At 48.2% G+C, this 20828-nt stretch overlaps 1 protein-coding gene across 1 annotated transcript in view; it reads right to left on the reverse strand.

Annotated features, from left to right (window-relative positions):
• Positions 1-20750, reverse strand: part of sos2 (son of sevenless homolog 2 (Drosophila)) — a 42077-nt gene extending 21327 nt beyond the window's left edge. Inside the window, 5 exon segments of the mRNA XM_064320872.1 lie at positions 654-860; positions 2623-2787; positions 3868-3999; positions 4607-4732; positions 19630-20750. Coding sequence (XP_064176942.1) covers positions 654-860; positions 2623-2787; positions 3868-3999; positions 4607-4732; positions 19630-19713 — 714 coding nt within the window. The 5' untranslated portion in view covers positions 19714-20750.
• Between the last annotated feature and the right edge of the window lie 78 nt (positions 20751-20828).

The following is a 20828-nucleotide window of genomic DNA, read 5'->3' on the forward strand; positions in this document are numbered from 1 at the left end:
CCTCTCCTCCACAGTCATGAACTGAAACTATGGAAAGCTGGTGCTTTCCCACTGTCATTGTTTGGGCTGAATTAGGACAAACGTGACCCAGATCCAAGCTACTGCAAAGCCGGTGGTAACCAGCGGGAACCAGGGCTGGGTTACCACAGCTTTGAAGGTGTCGTGCTATTTAACCCCCGCCTTGCAACAGCAGCAAAACGCACCGTGAGATTGCAAAGCAACACAAATGCATCACTAGCAAGGAACATATCGAAAAGTAGAGCTCGATACACAAGAAATCCCCACCAATACTGGCCTGTAGAGGACGTGTGGGAGCAGATCCCAGGGGTTCTATTGGGGGAAAATGCACAGGAAATCCAGAACAGATCTGCACAGCCTTTTATTTCTGCTACCACTCAGTTCTAACAGTGAGAAATGGGTAACTGGCTACCATGCAGAGCAGCTGAGAGCATCACACTGCAGTTTACAGAGCACAGTAACGCAGTGTGCAGTGAGCAGTAGTGCAGTTGTGCAGTGTTCAGTTGTGCAGTTGAGCAGTTGGGACAGTGTGCAGTTGTGTAGTAGTGCAGGGCAGCTGCGAGCATCACGCCGCAGTTGCGCAGTCACGCAGTCACGCAGTCGCGCAGCGCAGACGGGCGTCGTCCCGCACTCACGTGGGCGGTGAAGAGCTTGCTGTTGAACAGGAAGGCCTCGCGGAACACTTTGATGATGAGGTCCAGCTCCCGCAGGTACTGCCGCTCCTCGGCGATCTCCAGACGCACCAGGTCGTCGTAGGTCAGCTCCCCGGAGGCCGACGGCTCGTCCCCGCACTGGGACACCAGGCCGATGTCCTCGTCCTGGTCGAACATGTCCATCAGCACCTGGGACACAGACGGGACACAGACGGACCCTCGATGGACACGCCCCTCAAAGCATCGCTGGCCTGTCAGTCACGAGCCCGTCCAGAAGCGCACTCGCCTCCGGGCACGTCGCTAACCACCGAAACAATAACAGAATGGTCTAGAAGGATCACATTCCATTCCCCTGCGTAGCGCACGCTCGGCAGGATGTACGGACCACGGGGCTGGAGCCCCAAACAGACTGTGAGTACCACACCCGCACACAGCCGCACACGCACACACACACACACACCCGTACACAACCGCAAACACACACACACACTCACACCAGCAAACACGCACACTCACAGCGTACACAACCGCACACACACTCACACACCCGTACACAACCGCAAACGCACACACACTCACACCCATACCCGCACACAACCGCAAACGCACACACACTCACACCCGCACACAGCCGCACACGCACACACCGTACACACACCCGTACACAACCGCAAACGCACACACACACCACACACACACACACACACCTGTACACAACCGCACACGCACACACACTCACACCCACACCCGTACACAACCGCACACGCAAACACACTCACACCCACACCCGTACACAACCGCACACACACACACATACACACATACACTCACACCAGCAAACGCGCGCACTCACAGCGTACACAACCACACACACACACACACACCTGTACACAACCGCACACGCACACACACTCACAACTGTACACAACCGCACATGCAAACACACTCACACCCGTACACAACCGTACACACACACACTCGCACACACCAGCAAACAAGCACACTCACAGCGTATACAACTACGCACGCACACACCAGCAAACACGCACACTCACAGCGTACACAACCGCACACGCATACACACACACGCACGCAAACACGCACACTCACACCTGTACACAACTGCGCATGCACACACGCGAGCACCCACACACGCCTCTGCATGCCCACATACGCACAAGCATACTCAAACACGCGCGGTACACACACGTGCGCAAACACAGAGGGCAAACACACACACACAAGTACACACACATTACCCTAAGCAAACGCATGCACACACACATTAACATAAAAAAACGTATGTGCACACAAACACGCATGGTGGACACACACACAGTTGCACACGCACTACCATGAGCAAACGCACATGCACACTCACGTTAACATAAACAAAGGCACGAGAACGTAAACACACATTGTGGACACACACACTTGCGCACTCATTACCATAAACAAACGCACGTGCACATACACATACACATACACACTGGGTGGACACACACACACTTGCACCCGCACACACACATTACCATATACAAACGCAAACACACACACACACGGTGAACATACACACACGCACACACATTATCATAAACAAACGCACGTGCACAGACACACACACACTCGCACCCACACATACATTACCATAAACAAACGCATGCACATAAATACACATGGGACACACACACTCACACACACACACATCACCATGCACAAACGCACGTGCACAGACACACACATTACCATAAACAAACGCATGCACATCAACACACATGGCAGGCAGACACACACACACACACACACACACCACCATACACAAATGCACGTGCACAGACACACACATTACCATAAACAAACCCATGCACATAAATACACATGGGACACACACACACACACACACACACACACACACACACAAACGCACGTGCACACAGCCCACATGCCCCACCTTGTCGGCGCACATGGACACTTTGATGTCCTGCTGGGTGATCTCGTAGTGGCGGATGTTCCCCACGTAGTTCCCCGCCAGTTTGAGGATGTCGGCCGAGATGTACTCCAGCACGGCCACGATGTACAGGGACACGTGGTAGTCAATCTTATAACCCAGGACCTCCTGGGGGGGCGAGGGGAACAAGGGCAAGTCTTACTGCTTAAGGAAATTCAACTCCAGTTCAGTCTTAATCATGAGCTGATGAACATTAAGCACCATTCTGTCCTGGAGCGAAGCTGCAGTCCAATCAGAAGAGCATCATGTGCTCTGCTTACAGTGCTGAAATTGGCTGAACTACATATGAGTGGATGAACATATTTACCAACGAATACAAACTAGAGAGAAATGAGGCTTTGTGTCTGAAAAAGTAGGCCTGTATAATGAATGTTTCCATAGGATGTGACGATTAAAAAGAAGCACAGAAGCATAGTACGGTCAGCAGAGTTTAACACCTGCTGCACAGGTAGGTTAAATGACCTTGTGGTGTCACATGGAGCAGTGTTTGTACAAAACAGGACTGCAGGGGGACACGTCCCGCTTCACAACGTAATGACCAACGTTCCTTCAGCCAACCGATCGCCTCTGTCAAAACGTAGTTCCACCGCACGGGGCGGAGCGGTCTTAAAACGGGCGTCTGACGTACTGGAAAAAGTAGCTCATACAGAAACTCAACAAAAGTAGCTCATACAGAAAAACATCGAGCACTCAGGCAACAAAATGATTCCCCTTGGATTTATTCCCCTCGATACCAAACACATCTCTCACATCCGGGTGAAAAGGTGGCAGGCCAGCAAATCAGAATCAGAAAGTGAAAGTGCCCCAGATCTATTTTGGAGATGTTTTGCCGTCCCGCATTACCCTGAGGGTGCACTGAGACAGACTGAGCCTATGAAATGCTGAGGATCCGTGGAAGAGGAACACAAGCTAGTTTTCACATCCGTGGACTAAGCAGTGGTTCCCAGCCCTGTTCCTGGAGATCTACCATCCTGTAGGCTTTCATTTCAACCCTAATTCGGCACACCTGATTCTGATGATTGGCAGCTCAATGAGATCTCCGGCTCCTGAATGAGGTGTGCTTTGTTAGGGTTGGTTGATATCCTAGAGAACTGCTACAAAGGTACAGAATCTCCACACCGGCTTGCTGTGGTGGGCGGCCTCCCATAGGGGGCGCCACAGTTTTTTTGAAGGGGGGGGGGCTCGCACCTTCAGCAGCGGGTGAATCTTATCCACGGGCAGGAGGAGGGGGTTCCTCCTCTTGCGTTTCTCTATGGCAGACTGGGCGTCGGCGATGGCCCACTTGTCGATGGGGTGGGGAAAGGTCTTCTGCACACGCTCCTGGGGAACACGGAGAAGCATGAGCAACCGCACAAAACCCCAGGGAATTATGGGAATAGGGCAGAGGAAGTGGTGAGAGAGAGAAAGATAGAGAGAGAACCTTTATAGAGTCCTGCCATTCAGATACCAAACACCACTAATTAGCCAATTACACAGTCAGCCTAAATCAGTGGTGCCCAATCTTGTGCCATGGAGGGCCGAGAGTATGGAGGGATTCATTCCAACCAATCACTTCGCCTGCTGATTTCACCAATTAGTTCCCTCCTCTCTGCAGGTTGAAGGAGTGTTAATGAGAGAAATAAGCAGGTGTAGTGATTGGCTGAAACCTGTATACTCTCAGGTCTCCATGGCACACGCTTGGGCACCACTGGTCTAAATCATTCACACCCTTTTCAAATAAGCTGTGATAGGCACTGCATGGCAGTACATAGCATCACACATCTTCACAGGCTTCTGAGGGTTCCTGTGGGAAAACACTAGCACCATTGTGACATGTGGAGAACAAAAATGGGCCAAAACAGGAGATAAAATAAAAATGACTGGAAATGAAAGAGAAAACACAGGAAAGGGCGAGGAAGCGGGGGAAGAGAGGGAGGAGGAGTGTTACCTCCACGTCCTGCACGGTGCGCGGCTGTGCCACGCACAGCATGTTGAGGAGCTGCAGGATCAGCTCCTCGATGTGCTGCAGAGCGTCCTCCTTGGCCGAGAGGTTCGGGTGGACCTGGAGCTGCACCTGCGGAGACACGCCGAGCAGCAGCGTTACCCACAGTCCCGCGCCAGTCACACGGGCGCAACACGCCTGGACACACGCCCTGCACTGAACCACGCTGTGAGCTTCAGACAAGCACCGTGAGGGGAAAGGGACGGTTTTTGCAGTCTCATAACTCTAACATGAAGTATACTCTCATAACTAACATTAAGCACAGTCTCATAACTCTAAAATGAAGCACAGTCTCATAACTAACATGAAGCACAGTCTCATAACTCTAACATGAAGTATATTCTCATAACTAACATTAAGCACAGTCTCATAACTCTAAAATGAAGCACAGTCTCATAACTAACATGAAGCACAGTCTCATAACTGTAACATGAAGTACATTCTCATAACTAACATTAAGCACAGTCTTATAACTGTAACATGAAGTAGATTCTCATAACTAACATTAAGCACAGTCTTATAATTGTAACATGAAGTAGATTCTCATAACTAACATTAAGCACAGTCTCATAACTCTAACATGAAGCACAGTCTCATAACTCTAACATGAAGCAGTCTCATAACTAACATTAAGCATAGTCTCATAACTCAAACATGAAGCACAGTCTCATAACTCTAACGTGAAGCACAGTCTCATAACTCTAACGTGAAGCAGTCTCATAACTAACATTAAGCATAGTCTCATAACTAACATGAAGCACAGTCTCATAACTCTAACATGAAGCAGTCTCATAACTAACATTAAGCACAGTCTCATAACTCTAACATGAAGCAGTCTCATAACTAACATTAAGCACAGTCTCATAACTCTAACATGAAGCAGTCTCATAACTAACATTAAGCATAGTCTCATAACTCAAACATGAAGCACAGTCTCACAGTCTCATAACCGTAATGAAGTACAATCTCATAGCTATAACGTGAAGAACAAACATGAAGCGGAGTCTCATAACTGTAACATGAAGTACAATCTCATAGCTATTCTGATGCTGCACACCACATCTCAGAGGGTCACACTCCAGAAAGAATTTAAGCAATGATTCCTTGCCCCTAGGGCTCTATCTTACAGGTCAGCTGGGGCCATTTTGGAAGGCAGTCAACAAGTTTTCATTTCCACTTATCCACTGGAACTCAAAATGCACTTATTGTTGTGTACAAATTGTACATAAGCATTTTAAAATGTACTTAACAGTTGTACCACCAAGTGCACACTGCGCCTAACTGTGTGGTAAATCCAGAGAAACATTTTCAGTGAGGTTTATTGAGTTACAGAGACAGCCAATGCATCTTTTAAATGTGAGCATTATGACCAATTTAGCCCGATAAAATCCTCTACAAATCTGTGCTTCTCTGCATATTGGTACTCTCAGACACAGTCTGCCACGGCCTTAGAGACAGCCTTCCCCAGTCTCAGAGAGACAGTCTGCATGTTTAGATTAAGATTAAAATTCATATTCATTTAATCTGCCATTAACACAAGGTATATCTGCTAGATACACACACACACAGTCCTCCCTATATTCATAATAGCCTACCCCTACATACAGTACATGCATGATATTATCACAGAGGCCAGAGACAGTAAAGAGACAGTTTACCCCAGCATGTGAAGACAGTCTGCCCCTGACTTAGAAACACAGACAGCCCCTGACTCAGAGAGTCTCCCAGACATCGAGAGTAAGACAGTCTCCCAGATTTAGAGAGAAACAGTCCACCCCAGACTCAGGGAGAGACAGTCAGCCCCAGAATTAAAGAGACAGTCTCCCCCAGACTTAGAGAGACAGTCTGTCCCAGACTCAGAGAGACAGTCTTCCCAAGACTAATAGACACAGTCTTCCTCAGACTAATGGACCGTCTCCTGTAGCTGGAGAGGCTCAGTACAGCCTGACAGCGAACAAAGCCAATTCAACACATTCCAAATGAACTGAGGTGATGGGTGTCTCTGTGAAACACCAACTGCATTGAGGGAAAAAAAAAAAAAACACAGACATGACATCATAGCCTAACGACAGACACACAAACAGCACCACCCCCCCACCCCCCAGAGCTTAGTGCCGTTGTTTAAAAATATAACACAAACTATTCCAAGGATAACACTTAATATTGCATTTCCAGAGGCTATTTTGAACAGCCCCTGTCTGCCCCACACAGTGAGGGCACAGGGAGGGTTACTGCGAGAGGAGCAGAGAGGTGGGGGGGTGGAGGAGGGGGGGTGTGATTTTCGGGGGAAAGTGAAAGGGGTTGGCGCTCCCAGGTCTGGTGCTCTGCGGGGCTGGAATGCGGTCCGTTGAGATGCTATTGTGAGGCTGGCCACGCTGGAGCAACAGGCAGCGACGCCGGGAGAGACCGCGTGTCACACAAAGCCGGGCTGTTCGCACGGCTGCACTGGAATTACCCCTGCGCCATGCCAACGCTCGCTCCCCCCCCCCAGGACAATACATCGCCCCCCGCCGGCGGAATGCCCGACCAAAGGTCAGAGGTCGGCTGACCCGCTCGTTGGCATTCCGGCGGTCCGGGCACGGAAATAAGCGGGCCGCGTTAACTCTCCTCAAACGACTGGTCAGACACCATCAAAAGTTTTCAACTTCTCCCGCAAATAACTCTGTTTGTTTTTGCAGCAATTCACATTTTTCCGGTTCTTTTTTTACTTTTTTTTTTACTTGAGGTTTCCTGGCAAGATTTAAAATGATTTCCTTCAGGAGAGAGCAGCTGTTTTACCAGAAGGACACAGAAAAACGTGGTGTTTATTCACACTAAAACGCTGCTGCCGGCATGGCGGATGCTACTTCGGTAGCAGGAGCAGAGAAAGAGGCATCACTACTGGACCGCAATTCTATCAAGATAACATGAAAACGGGGACTGACATTCACATATTGCTCATTTTAAAAACCAATGACATATTGTACATATTGTATAAATATGACAACCAATTTAACTGCATTTTGTTACCACTATGTGACTGAGTGAGAGCCGAATCACCAATGATGGGCGCTGATCCGAATGACATCATCACAGTGCGACCACAACCTCAAACCAGCCTTTTAAAATCTCAAGATTATGAAGTCAAAAAGGGGGCTATTGATGATGTCTATGACATGACTGTTGGTTTTAGTCTTTATTTAAACCAGCGCTGAACACTCTGACCATAGGGGCGGGGCCAAAACAGTGACCCTTCTCACGCAGCCAATGAGAGGTCAGCAGTTTCAAAGGCACGTGTGAGGCTGCTGTACACGGTCAGCTCAGCTGAGCACAAGGGTTAAAAAAAAAAAAAAAATTTTAAATAAAAAAATACAACATTTGCAGAAATAACCTGGGCTGCACGTGCTCCACCACCGCACACAAATGTGGCTTTCTGAATCTAGGTCAGCTATTAAACAGCCAATTACTTCCCCTTTCTCTCTCTCTCCGAGTAAAATTCTGCAGCTGATTGGGTCTCTGTCCACCAATCCCATGACATTGGTTTGAGGCAGAGCAGAACTCTTGGGGATACTGAAGCCATATCTGTGCTACAGATGTTAAGCACAGTGACCGGACACATACAGTACAGTATAAATCTGACACCTGAAGTGATATGGGGCTGGCGGTCTCTGACCCCTCCACCAGGTCACATGCATCTGCTGAGACACGCATGCACCCAGCCACAAGGGAATGGCCTGCATCCGATGGATTCGGTGAAGATCTGACATCTGCAGTGAGGACCGGTACTTTATGCAGGTCACTGACAAAGCCAAACCTATTCGTTACAATGGAAAAAAAAAAAACAAAAAAAAAAAACAACTTGCACTTTTAAATCCACCCAACTGAGTCACTGTGGCAACTAAAACATGCACACACAAAAAAGCATGCACAAAAGACTACTTCCCAGCATTTTTCAGTTCTGCCTTTGAAGTGGTCTTTAAATAAATTCTAATATTCCTAAGAAATTCTGGAGATATCAGATAAGCATCGACAGCAGATTTTCTACTGGAAGCAAGCAGAGGAAATCAGACCCTCCATCATTTTCCGTGCTCTGTACTCTGTCCTATTGGGCTTGGGGAACTCCAGCACACACCAGGGTGTGACTTCTCCCTGCTGGGGGGGGGGCTGGATTAGACAGAGGTGGTGATCTACTGCTGAAACGCTATTAGCTTTCTGCCAGACAGAAAACAGCAGAGCAGAGGGGTGGGGGGGTTGGTGGAGGATGGGGGGGGGGGGTTTGGCTGGAGGTAGCAGGCAGGACAAGGATGTCTGGCGCCACAACAGCTACAAATGGAGAGAGCGAGGAGAGCGGGAGGGAGGATGTACAGAGTCAGATGAAAGACAGATAGTGAAGAGGAGGCACATAAGGAGGGGAAAAGAGAGAGGGATGAAGATGGCAGAAGAGTAAATAGAAGCAGGCATAAATATGGTAGAGTATGCCTGGGGGGAGAGGGAGAGAGAGAGTGAGAGAAGGAATGAGGGACAGTGCTCTATATAAATATAGATAGGAGGAGAGGGAGAGAGTGAGAGAGACAGAGAGAGAGAGAGAGAGAGAGAGGAGCTGCAGACCCTGCTGGCATGTTACCCTCCTACCCCTCTGGGTGTAGAGTTTCCCTCCATTAAGGAACAAGATCAGGCACAGAGGGATTTCCAGTGCATGCTCTCTCTTCTTCCTCCTCCCTCTATCTCCCCCCCCCCCTCTCAGCGTAGCTCCGTCCCCTGAGAGGGCAGGCTGTAGAAGCTGAGCGGTATTGATGTGGAACTCTAGCCCGAGTCCCAGCGCTGGGCCGGCCGGGCTGCAGAGGACCCTGGGATCGACTGGCAGACCTCAGCCAGAGCTGCTCTGCTCCATCAGCCAGCTGGCACAGGTGGCACGGGGTACGCTGTGCTGGGTACCTGTGCGATGCAGGGTATGCAAGGCAGGGGGTACAGGCTACGCGGTGCGGGGTACGCTGTGCGAGTCACCTGTCTAAGACCCAGGGTTTCCGACTGGAACAGCTACTCAACACTCCCAACCCAACACTCAACCTTTCACCCCTCTCTCCCACAGTTCACTTGTGCGAGTAGTTCTAGGTGCTTTTTGGTTTGAAGAGAATGTTTGACATTTGAGATTTATTAGCTTGGCACACGGTGCGATACGAAAGCATTACTGTTACTAACAAATAAACCTCCTGTTTGCTAGAAACTGAGAGCACACACAGATCACCTGCCGCAGTGACAGAACGAACGCTCCCTGACTTCATCCTCTCACTTCCTACAGTCAGACCAGCTGCTGCTGGAGGTCCACAGCAGGGCAGGGCTCTGTGGAACACCCGCACCGGGCAGTAACCGGTGCCGTCGGGTCCAGTCAAACGGGCCCCGATCTGGATCAGTCAGAACTCCGAACCACCAGATCAGAACAGCCCCGCCACCCCCTCCCACCCCCCATCACACGCTGCCACTGACTGCACATGGGGCGAGCGTGTGCAGTTTTACCTACCCAGTCAACATCCACTGGAGATGGCAGTAACCATGTGATTTATGAGCGCTGCCCCGGCCGCGTGCTTGTGTTCAGATTAGAACATGTCTCTATCTGTCCCGAGAGAAGGGGCTGGCTCGGCGCATTTTTTATTTTATTATTTCTTCTGAAACAGCGGACCGCTTCTTCCCACGACATGTTGAGAGTGAACGCCAAAACTCGTTCCAGTGCAGTCGCTGCTACGATGTTTACCTCGCGCTGGAGCTCAAAACGGTCCAGCAGCCGCCACCGGCCTTCTGATTGGCTCTGCCATTAACGGCCGTTTGCTGACTGCTGAGCAACATTCTACATGTAGTACTGAGAGGGGGGAAGTATGGGGGGGGGGGGGATGTGTGTAGGAGGGGGGGAACAGTCCCAGGCTACATCTCCTCCCCCAGCCAAAGTGTACAGCAGACTGGGTAGGATTTTCCCAGCTGACCTACTGTCTGGTCACCTAGAGCTGGCTGCAGCGGCTCTGGTATAAAATTTGGGGGTCAGGACTGGAGAGGAGCATTAGATCATGTATCTCAATACAGCTGATCATGTTCCCAGGACGGAGGGGTGGGGGGGGGGCACAAAGGCTCTGGTTACAGGTAATATGTGGCTGCATGAGGGTGGGAGGGGATGGGAGGGGGCAGCCTCTAGGATGTGTCACTCGCTGTGTTTCAGAGGATTACATCACCGAGCCATTAGGGCCAGGACAATCACAGGGGAGAGTATACAGGGAAAAACACACACACACACACACACACACACAAAGACACCCACACACACCAATTGTATGAAATATGACTTCACAGCGACAGTGACAAGTTCACATGCAGCTAGGCCGTTACTGAAAACGACTGGCCTGATGGTCCTGACCCCTGACCCCTGGCCCTGATCTGACCCGCCGACCCCAGCAGTGGCGTTCTATTTGGAGGAGGAAAGGGTCACCCTGGGTTTCGCGGAGGCCGGTGGGGCGAGTGCAGCCCTCGGAGGACGATCTCTGGCAGGTGCACAGGAAGGAGGGACGGGGAAGTGCATGACTACTGAGGACATCCTGAGTCATCCACCGCAGAGAAGGCATAAAAAAGAGATAAATATGGCCACTGAACCTGTGTGTGTGTGTGTGTGTGTGCGTGTCTGTGTGTGCGCGTGTGCGTCTGTGTGTGTGTGTGTGTCTGTGCGCGCGTGTGTGTCTGTCTGCGCGTGTGTGTGTGCGCATGAGTTTGTGTGTGTTTCATCCCACAGGGAGCTGCTATGGAATAAAGTCAGCTCACACAAGCCGCCGTATGGGTGGTTTCTGTAAACACTGCCCATTACATGAGCGCAAGCAGAGGCACCTGACAGATTCCAAGACCTGAGATCTGAGACCCAATCACATCACACACACGAACCTGAGACCCAATCACAGCCCACACACGGACCTGAGATACAATCACAGCGCAGACACGGACCTGAGACCCAATCACAGCTCACACGCGGACCTGAGACCCAATCAGAACACACACACAGACCTGAGACACAATCACAGCCCACACGCGGACCTGAGACGCAAAAAATCACAAAATTAAATACTACGGAATACTATTACAGTCATATAAAATAGCCCACTATCAAATAAGATTTATCAAATATGATACAATTAACATGTGAATAGTGTGTTTACAAGCAAATTAACCAAGAACTCCAGTGGAAAAGGTTCCGCATTAGTGAGCTGGACATGTGGCCTAAAAATATGCAGCTAAGCTGACTGCTGCCAATTCCGTTGCCGACAGAACGTCGTCCGCTTTTTTTTTGGCTCGCCGATCTGACGCGTGTCCAACAAATGGGAGAAGCGACTGTGACCCAGTAAGCTCGCCGGCTTCCAGGGGATGAAATTAAAACCCATTAACGGTTTCCACCGTGAAACAGCAGCGCGGAGGAATGCTCAGTTATTATTAACGGCAGCGCATCGGTGTCTCCCGCCGCGGTTCAAAGCCGCCGTCCACGAGCCGGCGAGTCAGAAATAGACGGGAGACGCATTCCCGCCTCCTCCGACACGTAGAATGTCAGAGAGCGCGCGAATATCCCTCTGCCGCGTAGACGGGGGCGATCTGGAATACCTGCTCGCGCTACGCAGCTCGGTCAGGGGAAACTCCACAGGTGCTCTCCAGTTTCGCTGAACGGGTCTGCTCGCGCTCAGTGACTCAGGTCTCCCGTTTCCTTAGCCAAAGGGTTTTATTAATTTTATTAACTCTTAAAATTTTTTTACAACATGCCTTTTAAGGTCGAGCATTTCGGCATGTGCCAAATATTATCTAATCAGTGCGCGGTTTCGTTGGGCGGTTGGCGTCCCTCTTGCGGACAGGTTGTTACATGGCTCAGGACATAAATAAACAGGGAGAGGGAAGTGTGATGTGGCGATGGGGAGGGAGTTAGAGAGGGGGGGTCTCACTCTCTCTGTCTCTCTAGTGAGCGAGGTGCGCAGCAGCGCAGGTGAACGACAGAGGGACTCGTGCCAGCGCTGGTCCAACAGGAAACCCCCTCCAGACAGCAGTAAAAGCCGTGATTCACACTTAGTCAGGAAAACAGCCCCATCTGACAACACAATGTACGTCTTTCCCAGTGTTACCGAGTAACACACAAAAACAAAAATCATCGCACTCGTCCTCTCACCTGTTTTTTTTACATTTTTATATATTTTTTAAATAGCTGTGAAAAATCACCTATACTCCCATGACCTGTAGGGTAATTCACTTCGAAAATAAAGCTTTGTTTCTTGTCCTGAAAGATTTAATGATTTGAATAATTAGCTTCTTTTAAATTCAGTTTGTACCTTGGCAGAAAGTCTTTCTTTTAAAGAGGGACATTGATGTTTCAATAAAAAAAGATCGATTACCATAAACAGTATAGATAAGATGATCATAGAGAAAGCCAATAGGTAAGAATGGAGATTTATGGGGGGGTTGTGCCTGATCTTAGCCCATGCCAGAGGCTGCCTTGTCTGACTTCATACAGACCATGTGACATGCGACACATTTACTCCTAAATAAGGCATGACAGTGAGGGAGCCGTGGCAACCGCATCATGCAAGCGACCGACGTGGCCTTCCCCAAAAACCTCAATACCCAACATACTGACCCCACAGAAACTAGAGACCCGTGCCTAAGTCTTCCCCCGCTTCGCCTCTCCCTGTTTCTAAAAAAAGATCACTAGCTTTTTTGTTAATTTACTTTAAGGTGGCCGCCATTAAGCGTGTTTATTTATTTAAAAAAAAAAAAAAAAAAAGGAATTTGACGGACTGGGTTTTTACGAGGCTTCCAGAATGCGCTAGCTACGTGAAGCCTAGCGCCAGGGCTCCTCCGTCCACCATAGCCGTTCACACGTTCTGTCCGTCGGCGGAGAGGATAAAACTGGGGAAGGTCACACCAGGACAGTGTGCAGGGCCACAAATAACAGCAAACGTGCGGAACACCCACAAACCCAGGCAGAGAAAAGGTGTGGGCTTCGTTGGGGCAGTTGGGACCACACGACCCCATTTAACCTGATGTGAAATCAGACGCATTTCCACTGGATAAGACAAACTGTGCTGTTAAGTAGGCAAAGGGCAACGACGAGCTTTGGTCTAGTGAGGAATTTGAGTCATCTACTTCAGTTAAGTTTGTAAGGCGATGGTTGTCTCTCGTGTGTAACGCGATGCCTGTATGTAAATTAATATCGTGTAATTGTGTGGAACAGAGCTGCCAATGATATAAGAACACATTCCTGAAAAACAAAACAATCTAATACCATCTGCATGCAAGGATGCTCCAGTTAGCTCAGTACCCAGACAGGAACACCCCTGGTAATGCTGGGTGGCGAAACGGATGGGTACCGATCGTGGGTACCGCTGCGGAACCAGTTCCCATGCGACCGGTACCTACAGGACCCAATCGCAGGTTTCGGTGCCTCGATTCAGTTCCACACGCCTTCGCTAGCTAACGTTACAGTCGCTCTGCCCACTCAGTCAGGGACACCATTAGCAAGCTAGCTAACGTTAAAAAGCAAAATGGGGTATAAATTATAAGCATAAAGAATAAAGAAACAAATACATATAAATTAAACAAATAACGTTTTATTGCCATTGCAATGAAAAAAATACATTCTTTAATGATGTCGGCTGCTCTGTTTCAAAGAAGGTATCGGTTCAGGCACCGGTGCGGTATCGTTTTTGCTTGGGTATCAGCGGAACCTAAGCGATACCCATATCCCGAGGTGTGACTGTGAGCGCACGGGCAGGTGATGAATGATGCGCTTGGGCACATGGCCCGGGATGCCGTACCCATGCCTCAGAACAGCACAAGAGACCAGAGCACAGGAGACTCTCAGCTGAGGGGGGTTTTGCGGGACACGCCCCTGAAACACTGATCCTCCTCGCGTACCACCTGTGAGTGAATCAGGGATGGGTGTGCCCGTCCCGCTCTGATAACAATCCTCTCGCCGTCCTGTTCCCTGCGTGGGGGGGCTACCGGTAAAAACAGGACTTCTCAAAAGGGCACCAACAGCAAACTGGAGATGGTGTGATTCATCTACCAGCTATGGAGCTCCTTAAATTTCTCACTTCAAAACAATCAACATGTAGACCAGCATGACCTAATCACACCCCCCATCCCCAACTGAAAATCAGCCTTGGAGGACTGAAAATAAACTAGGCCAAGAAGTGCAGCGTTTACCTGCGATACGTGGAAGAGTAGACAAGCATAATTTTGACAAGGGCTTAACTATCAATTCATTCATTCCCAAAACATCAACATGATAATGTATCATCATAAAAGCAAGGAACAGTAACCAGACACTGACACAAAAGGCTGTGCTTCGATCAAACAGAAAATTGTGTCATTCAATCCATTAACACACTGCAGCCACAGAACGGGTCCAGATGTGACATCGCCACACCGCCCTGTGTGTGATGTCATGCAGTAGTGGTTTCACACACACCGTGTGGACAGAAGCAGAGCGGTAAGATGACAGAATGGGGGGGGGGGGGGAGAGTGAGTCCCTGTTGTGACACACACGCCCGCATCACCATGCCCTGAAGCCGAGAAAACACGGCTCGTCAACACACAAACAAGCGCAACAACTGGTCGCACGGGCCAATTCCATTGGCCGAGGGAAAATGACATCACGCCACTTGCCCAGGTTCAATTCTGACTTGCACAAAGAGGAAAACTCCAGAACGCTGAATAAAGCAAGTGAGCCGACGACGTCGCAAGGTGTGCACTTTAGTACACACAGCAGCCCCCCAAAGACCGCAGCCAAGAGCCACTTAAATCCATTTCGACGCACGTAAGAAGCCTTTTGTTGCTAGTAACCAAAATTGCCATTTTAGCCCGCATACCGTGTGGAGGACATTTTAAAAAGAGAATGTGACAAGTTCATTGAAAGCAGCATGCAAATAGCTTAAGATGAACTCTAGATGTACGTTAGAACCCTACTGACTGCATATTTTCTCCTCCAGAAAAAAAAAAACTATGATTGTATAACTGTAGACAAATGCAGGTTACGATAATATTATTAAGCAATCCAAAAAAAAAAAAAAAAAAAAACTACAAACCACTGTAACAGAGGAGCTACCGCCTTCCTAAAAATAAACTTGGACGAATAAATAAAAAATGAAAGTGGCTACAGACTACAGTGGACCCAGTGTTTACTCAGCTGGTCTGCGAGCTCTCGCAGGTCACAGGTTCAAGGGGAGAGAAGGGGGGGGGGGGCCCTGTAACGCTGCTGACAGCCAACCTGCGACTGTCCCACTACTGCGACTGTGCCAAGACACCATGGCAACCCAACAGTGCGACTGACAAACATCTCTAAATAATACTGATGATAATCTTTTTTTCTTTTTTCTAAGAATCTTGAGAGTGCAGCTACCCTCGGCTACCCACGTGTGAAAAGCGCCCGGCCCAGCCCCGACCTTGACACCCGGGTGCGACTCCACGGGCGGGAGAGAAGCCGCATCGTCTGCCTTGAACTGCACGCCCCCCAAGAGCTTCCCTCCCTCCCTCCCTCCCGCCCGCCCACCCACAAGGCCTGAATTAGGCCGGGAGAAAATCAAGTTTGCCCTTTTCTTTTTATTGAGAAAAAGGGGGAAACCCGGCATAATTTCTCAGTCAGGACAGCTGCCGCTTCCTGTTCAATTAAGGGGGAGGGCCGAGGGCAGGCAACCCAGCTGGAGGCCAAACCGTGGCCTGGAGCTCAACTCGGCTAAAACCGAGATGCTACGTTTCCCGACCAAGTCCCCCCTTCCCCCTCCCCTGACCTTTCTGTCACCCTGGATGGTCATGACACCACCATGTTTGACCTCTTCGCCTGCTAGGAATCTCAGAGCGGTACTCGATAAGAAACCGTCCCGCCCTCTCTGTGAACATCGCGGCGATGCAGATTCTCTCTTTACAACATTAGGAGAATCTGCCCCTTCCTCACCACCTATTCAAACCAGCCCGTAGGCCAGGCGCTGGTCTTCTCCCACCTGGACTACTGTAACTCCCTTCATGCAGGTCTCCCTGCCCCTGCCATAGACCTCTGCAGCTCCTCCGGAACGCTGCTGCTCCTCTGATCTACAGCCTCCCCCGGCTCAGCCATGTCAGTCCCCTCCTCACCTCCCTCCACTGGCTACCGATGGGCTGCTGGGCAACCCTGTCCTTCTTTAGCCACCCTTGGTTTGTTTGGTTAACTTTACACTTATCGATGATCAATGGGCTTTCTATGCCCTCTTGGAGACATCTCACTTTTGGAATCCTGAGAACAGCACTGATGTTCTCTGCTTTTTTAGGTCGCTCCGGATCAGATCGTCCACTAAGAGACCCTGACTTGAACAGCAATGAGAGAGAGGCAAAATAAAAGCTGTATCTTCTGGTTGAGAATACAAAAAAATAAAAAAATAAAAATATTAAAAAGTTTGAGACTTGAACCCGATGAACTTCCAAGCCCTGCACTTGTCTAGCAATGTTTGAGGTATTTGACAGCGAGCTTTATGCTGTCGTAAAAGGACAACAAAAAGGCTGCTGCTTAATCTGACTCCAGTCATGGCAATATCCCCTCAGATTTAAAAACCGTTTGAAGACAGACTGCCAACAGGAACTGTGGCGAAATAACATGCATTTTAAAACCACAGGCGCAGAGAAAGAGAAAGAGAAAGAGACAGAAAGAACAAGACAGAGAGAGAGCGTGAGAGAGAGAGAGACAGACAGACAGACAGACAGCTCAAAGCCTCTGAAAGATTTTGGCAGTAAAAGAAGGCTCTCTCAAATTAAGTAGGTGTGTCACTTGGGGGGGGAGGGGTTGAAATGGAATGCTCTTTGCGACGGTCTGACCGAGGATGTTAATAAGTGCAGGGATCATAACCTTAAGAACCCATAATCCCACCCATCTCACCTGTTATTCCCTGGGAAAACTGTAGCTGAGCCACTCTGGGTTACATAAATACAGTATGCTGTACCATCAGTAAGTGCACACAGTACGATATAGCAATCAAACTTCTTTCCAACTTCCTCAATAAACGCCAGGAGAAGATGTCTGTGCAAAAAGCATTTCTCCATTTCTCACACTGTGGGCTGTTTAAAAGCTCCAGCATCATTTATACAGAATAATAAATCACAACTCCCCTAATCTACGTGGTCCTCGACTTCATGACTGAACATCACAGTCTGGCAAAATGACTCACGTTATCGTCACCAACACAGTGCAAGGAGTACGTCCCAAGACCTTAAAACGTACACCTGTCAAAGCCCCAGCCCCATAACATCGCATCCTAAACCTTGAGATGTCCGTGGTGTATTCTTGCTCTTCTTCTCGAAAGAAGAGCACTTCCAGTTCTTGAACACTCAATCTGACATGCGGTGCAATCCGACAGTTTCTGAAAACACAACCTATCCAAAACCAGCATCTGGTGACTGCTTACAGATTCATGGCTATGTTTTATGGTTCAATTGCAATGAGGCAAGCTGTTAAATTACGAATTTCCTTTAAATTATGATGAACTGACGAGTGACAAGATAATATTCAAGTTCAGAAGACCATTCCTTTTGTTTGGTTTGAAATTCAAGCTCCCCTCTCAGTGAAACTCTGTTCCCGCTACAATAACGTAGTGTGACTCCTGTCTCCATGTACATATTACCACGCTGTTTGCATCTGACCGACATAATTTTTTATTTTTTATTTTTATTTTTTAATGTGCATCAGACAACATTACTGCCTACCCCAGACATGCACGATCTAAATATTGGTATCTGCCGTAAAGCCAATAATTATAGTTTGCGATTTGCAACATCCGTTAGACTGTCATTTTGAAATAAATCTCTAGTCAAGGCGTCCAGGCAGCGAGTTACAGTACAGTTTTATGATGCCCATCGCCATAAACGACGCAACGTTTACTGTACTAAAACTCTTCAGTGGTGTCTGCCACCATTGAACCTACGCACTTGAGGACAATAAAATCGAATCTAATCTCATCTCCAGTCGTACTGGGTCCGCACACATGGAAAAGACCGTTGCTGTCAGGACACAGTAGCTGATGCAGACAATTATTTACGTAGTAAACACATTGCAATGTAAAAAAAAAAAAAAAACGCCAGTCGTATCTGTTGATGTATCATCGTCATTTTGGCTGTTAAAGGTGAATCAAAAAACCACCCTCCACTTTGACAAATTTATTATTTCCGTGTTCTTTTAATTTAGTTGATAAGAATGTCAGTCTACATTGATAAAAATGGTCTAATATCATCAAATGCGAGTTGAATCATTTTAAACTGTTAAGAGTTATACATGTTTTAATGGACATTACCGAAACCCAGAAAATGGGAACTACTGAGATATTAGGCTGACTTGTCAAGATCGTTACCTCAAAAATAGATGTGATTCAGTGGGATACATGCTACTCTTAAAACCATGTCCAACTAACTACTGATTACAATGCAACCAATTTCGATACACAGTGGAACTAGGTAACGAAACGTGACAAACAACAAGACTGTGGCAATTTATTTATAACAAACTAAAATCGTGAAAGGCGCTATAAAAAATAGAATACAGCACAATACATGACTTGTGTCTGCTTGCGGGTGTACTGTACAGTAGACACGACCTCCCAAAGCTATTCCCAGTCCGCCTCATATCAGCGCAAGTTATCTAGGACGGCGGTCGTGTGTGTGAATTAAAAAACACATAAAAGATCGTGTTTGGAACGAAGACTCCACAAACGTGTCATCCTACAAACTCAGCATTCGAAATATAAAGACGGTAGCTCACTCAAAATTTAATATTAAGCTGAACAGCGTAACATGTATACCTATGATTCATTTGCCAATTAGCCGACCAAAAAGATGACTTGGATTTCATATCCAAATCTACCCTGTTAGCTAACGTTAAAAATAATGTAATTTAATACAGCCGAGGGTTATTTAAGTTTTCCCCTGAAGTCTCATTGTACACGACATTGTATGTCGTTTTATTTTACCTTTCGCAGCGCTTGTACGAAGAGGCCTCTCCATTTGTGACTGTTTTCGTCGCTGGAAAAGTCGTATATTTGTTGCGGCTGCATGGCTGCGGCGGCTCCTCGCGTTGCCGTGAACCGGGCTGGATTGTCCGCATCGGCCCCGAATAGTCCTTGTGGGTGGGTCAATCAGTCCCCGCACTCTGCTAAAAAGACCTGGAACTCCACGAATACGACACCCGGGCGAATGAAGTCGTAGTCCAATCCAAGCACTAATTTCTCTATTTTAAAAAATGGCAAAGACAACGATATTCGGGTTTCCCCCCCAAATATTACACAGTCTTTCTTAGACCTGTGTGAACTTCGGGTTTAGTTTCCTAGCTATTCCGAACTTGTTAACAGCCAGCTAGCCAGTTAGCAGAAATGAGCTAACCTTAGCTAGCTCTCGTTTTGCTTCTTCACTCGCGACCACTAGCTAGTTACCTAGCTGGCAAGATAACAATTCAAAAATGGATTTGATTTAAACAGCATGCCATGCTCTTAAACAAAAAAGCAAATTTTTATTTGGGTCAAAACTGGTACCCGTCTATATAGCTAGCTAGCACACTCTCACGCGCAACTATTCTCCTGCGCGTCGATTACGATACACACATAGCCTATCGTATGTGTACAGTAGCAAGCTAGCTATGTAGCTAGTTGTTTCTGTGGCCTTGGTGTTCACCAAGATGTAATGTGGCAGAAAATTCTTCATTCAATTCCAGAGGAATAGTTTCTTCGGCTCTGTTTATGTAAGCGACAGTCATCTTTTCCGCGTCCGACGATTGCGCACTCCAAGGAAACATCCAAGAACGTACTATGTATAATTTCTGTGGAGGTCCCCACCAATCAAGTGTGCGTTGTTTTTGTTGTCGTTTGCTTCTGCACTGTTCAGCCGCTTTTCTTCTTCTACTAGAAATTTATTTATTTGAATCTTGGCTCAAATGAAAGATACGTTACTGCCACCTACTGTGGTGGAGCGCACAGTTTATATACCGCCGGTGTTATTCAATGTTCTATGAAAATTAAACAAAACATACAACATTAGCGCTGGCAAGACGGCACTGTTCACCGCGTTTCACTTATGGGTGTCCATGTCTGAAATAATCCCGACCCCTTATTGCGTCCCGGTGTCGCCACTTCGAACGCCTGCGTAACACGCATGGGTTGATCGGGGGAGGGACCAC

This window comes from Anguilla rostrata, chromosome 1, assembly GCF_018555375.3.
Source record: "Anguilla rostrata isolate EN2019 chromosome 1, ASM1855537v3, whole genome shotgun sequence".
Lineage (NCBI taxonomy): Eukaryota > Metazoa > Chordata > Actinopteri > Anguilliformes > Anguillidae > Anguilla > Anguilla rostrata.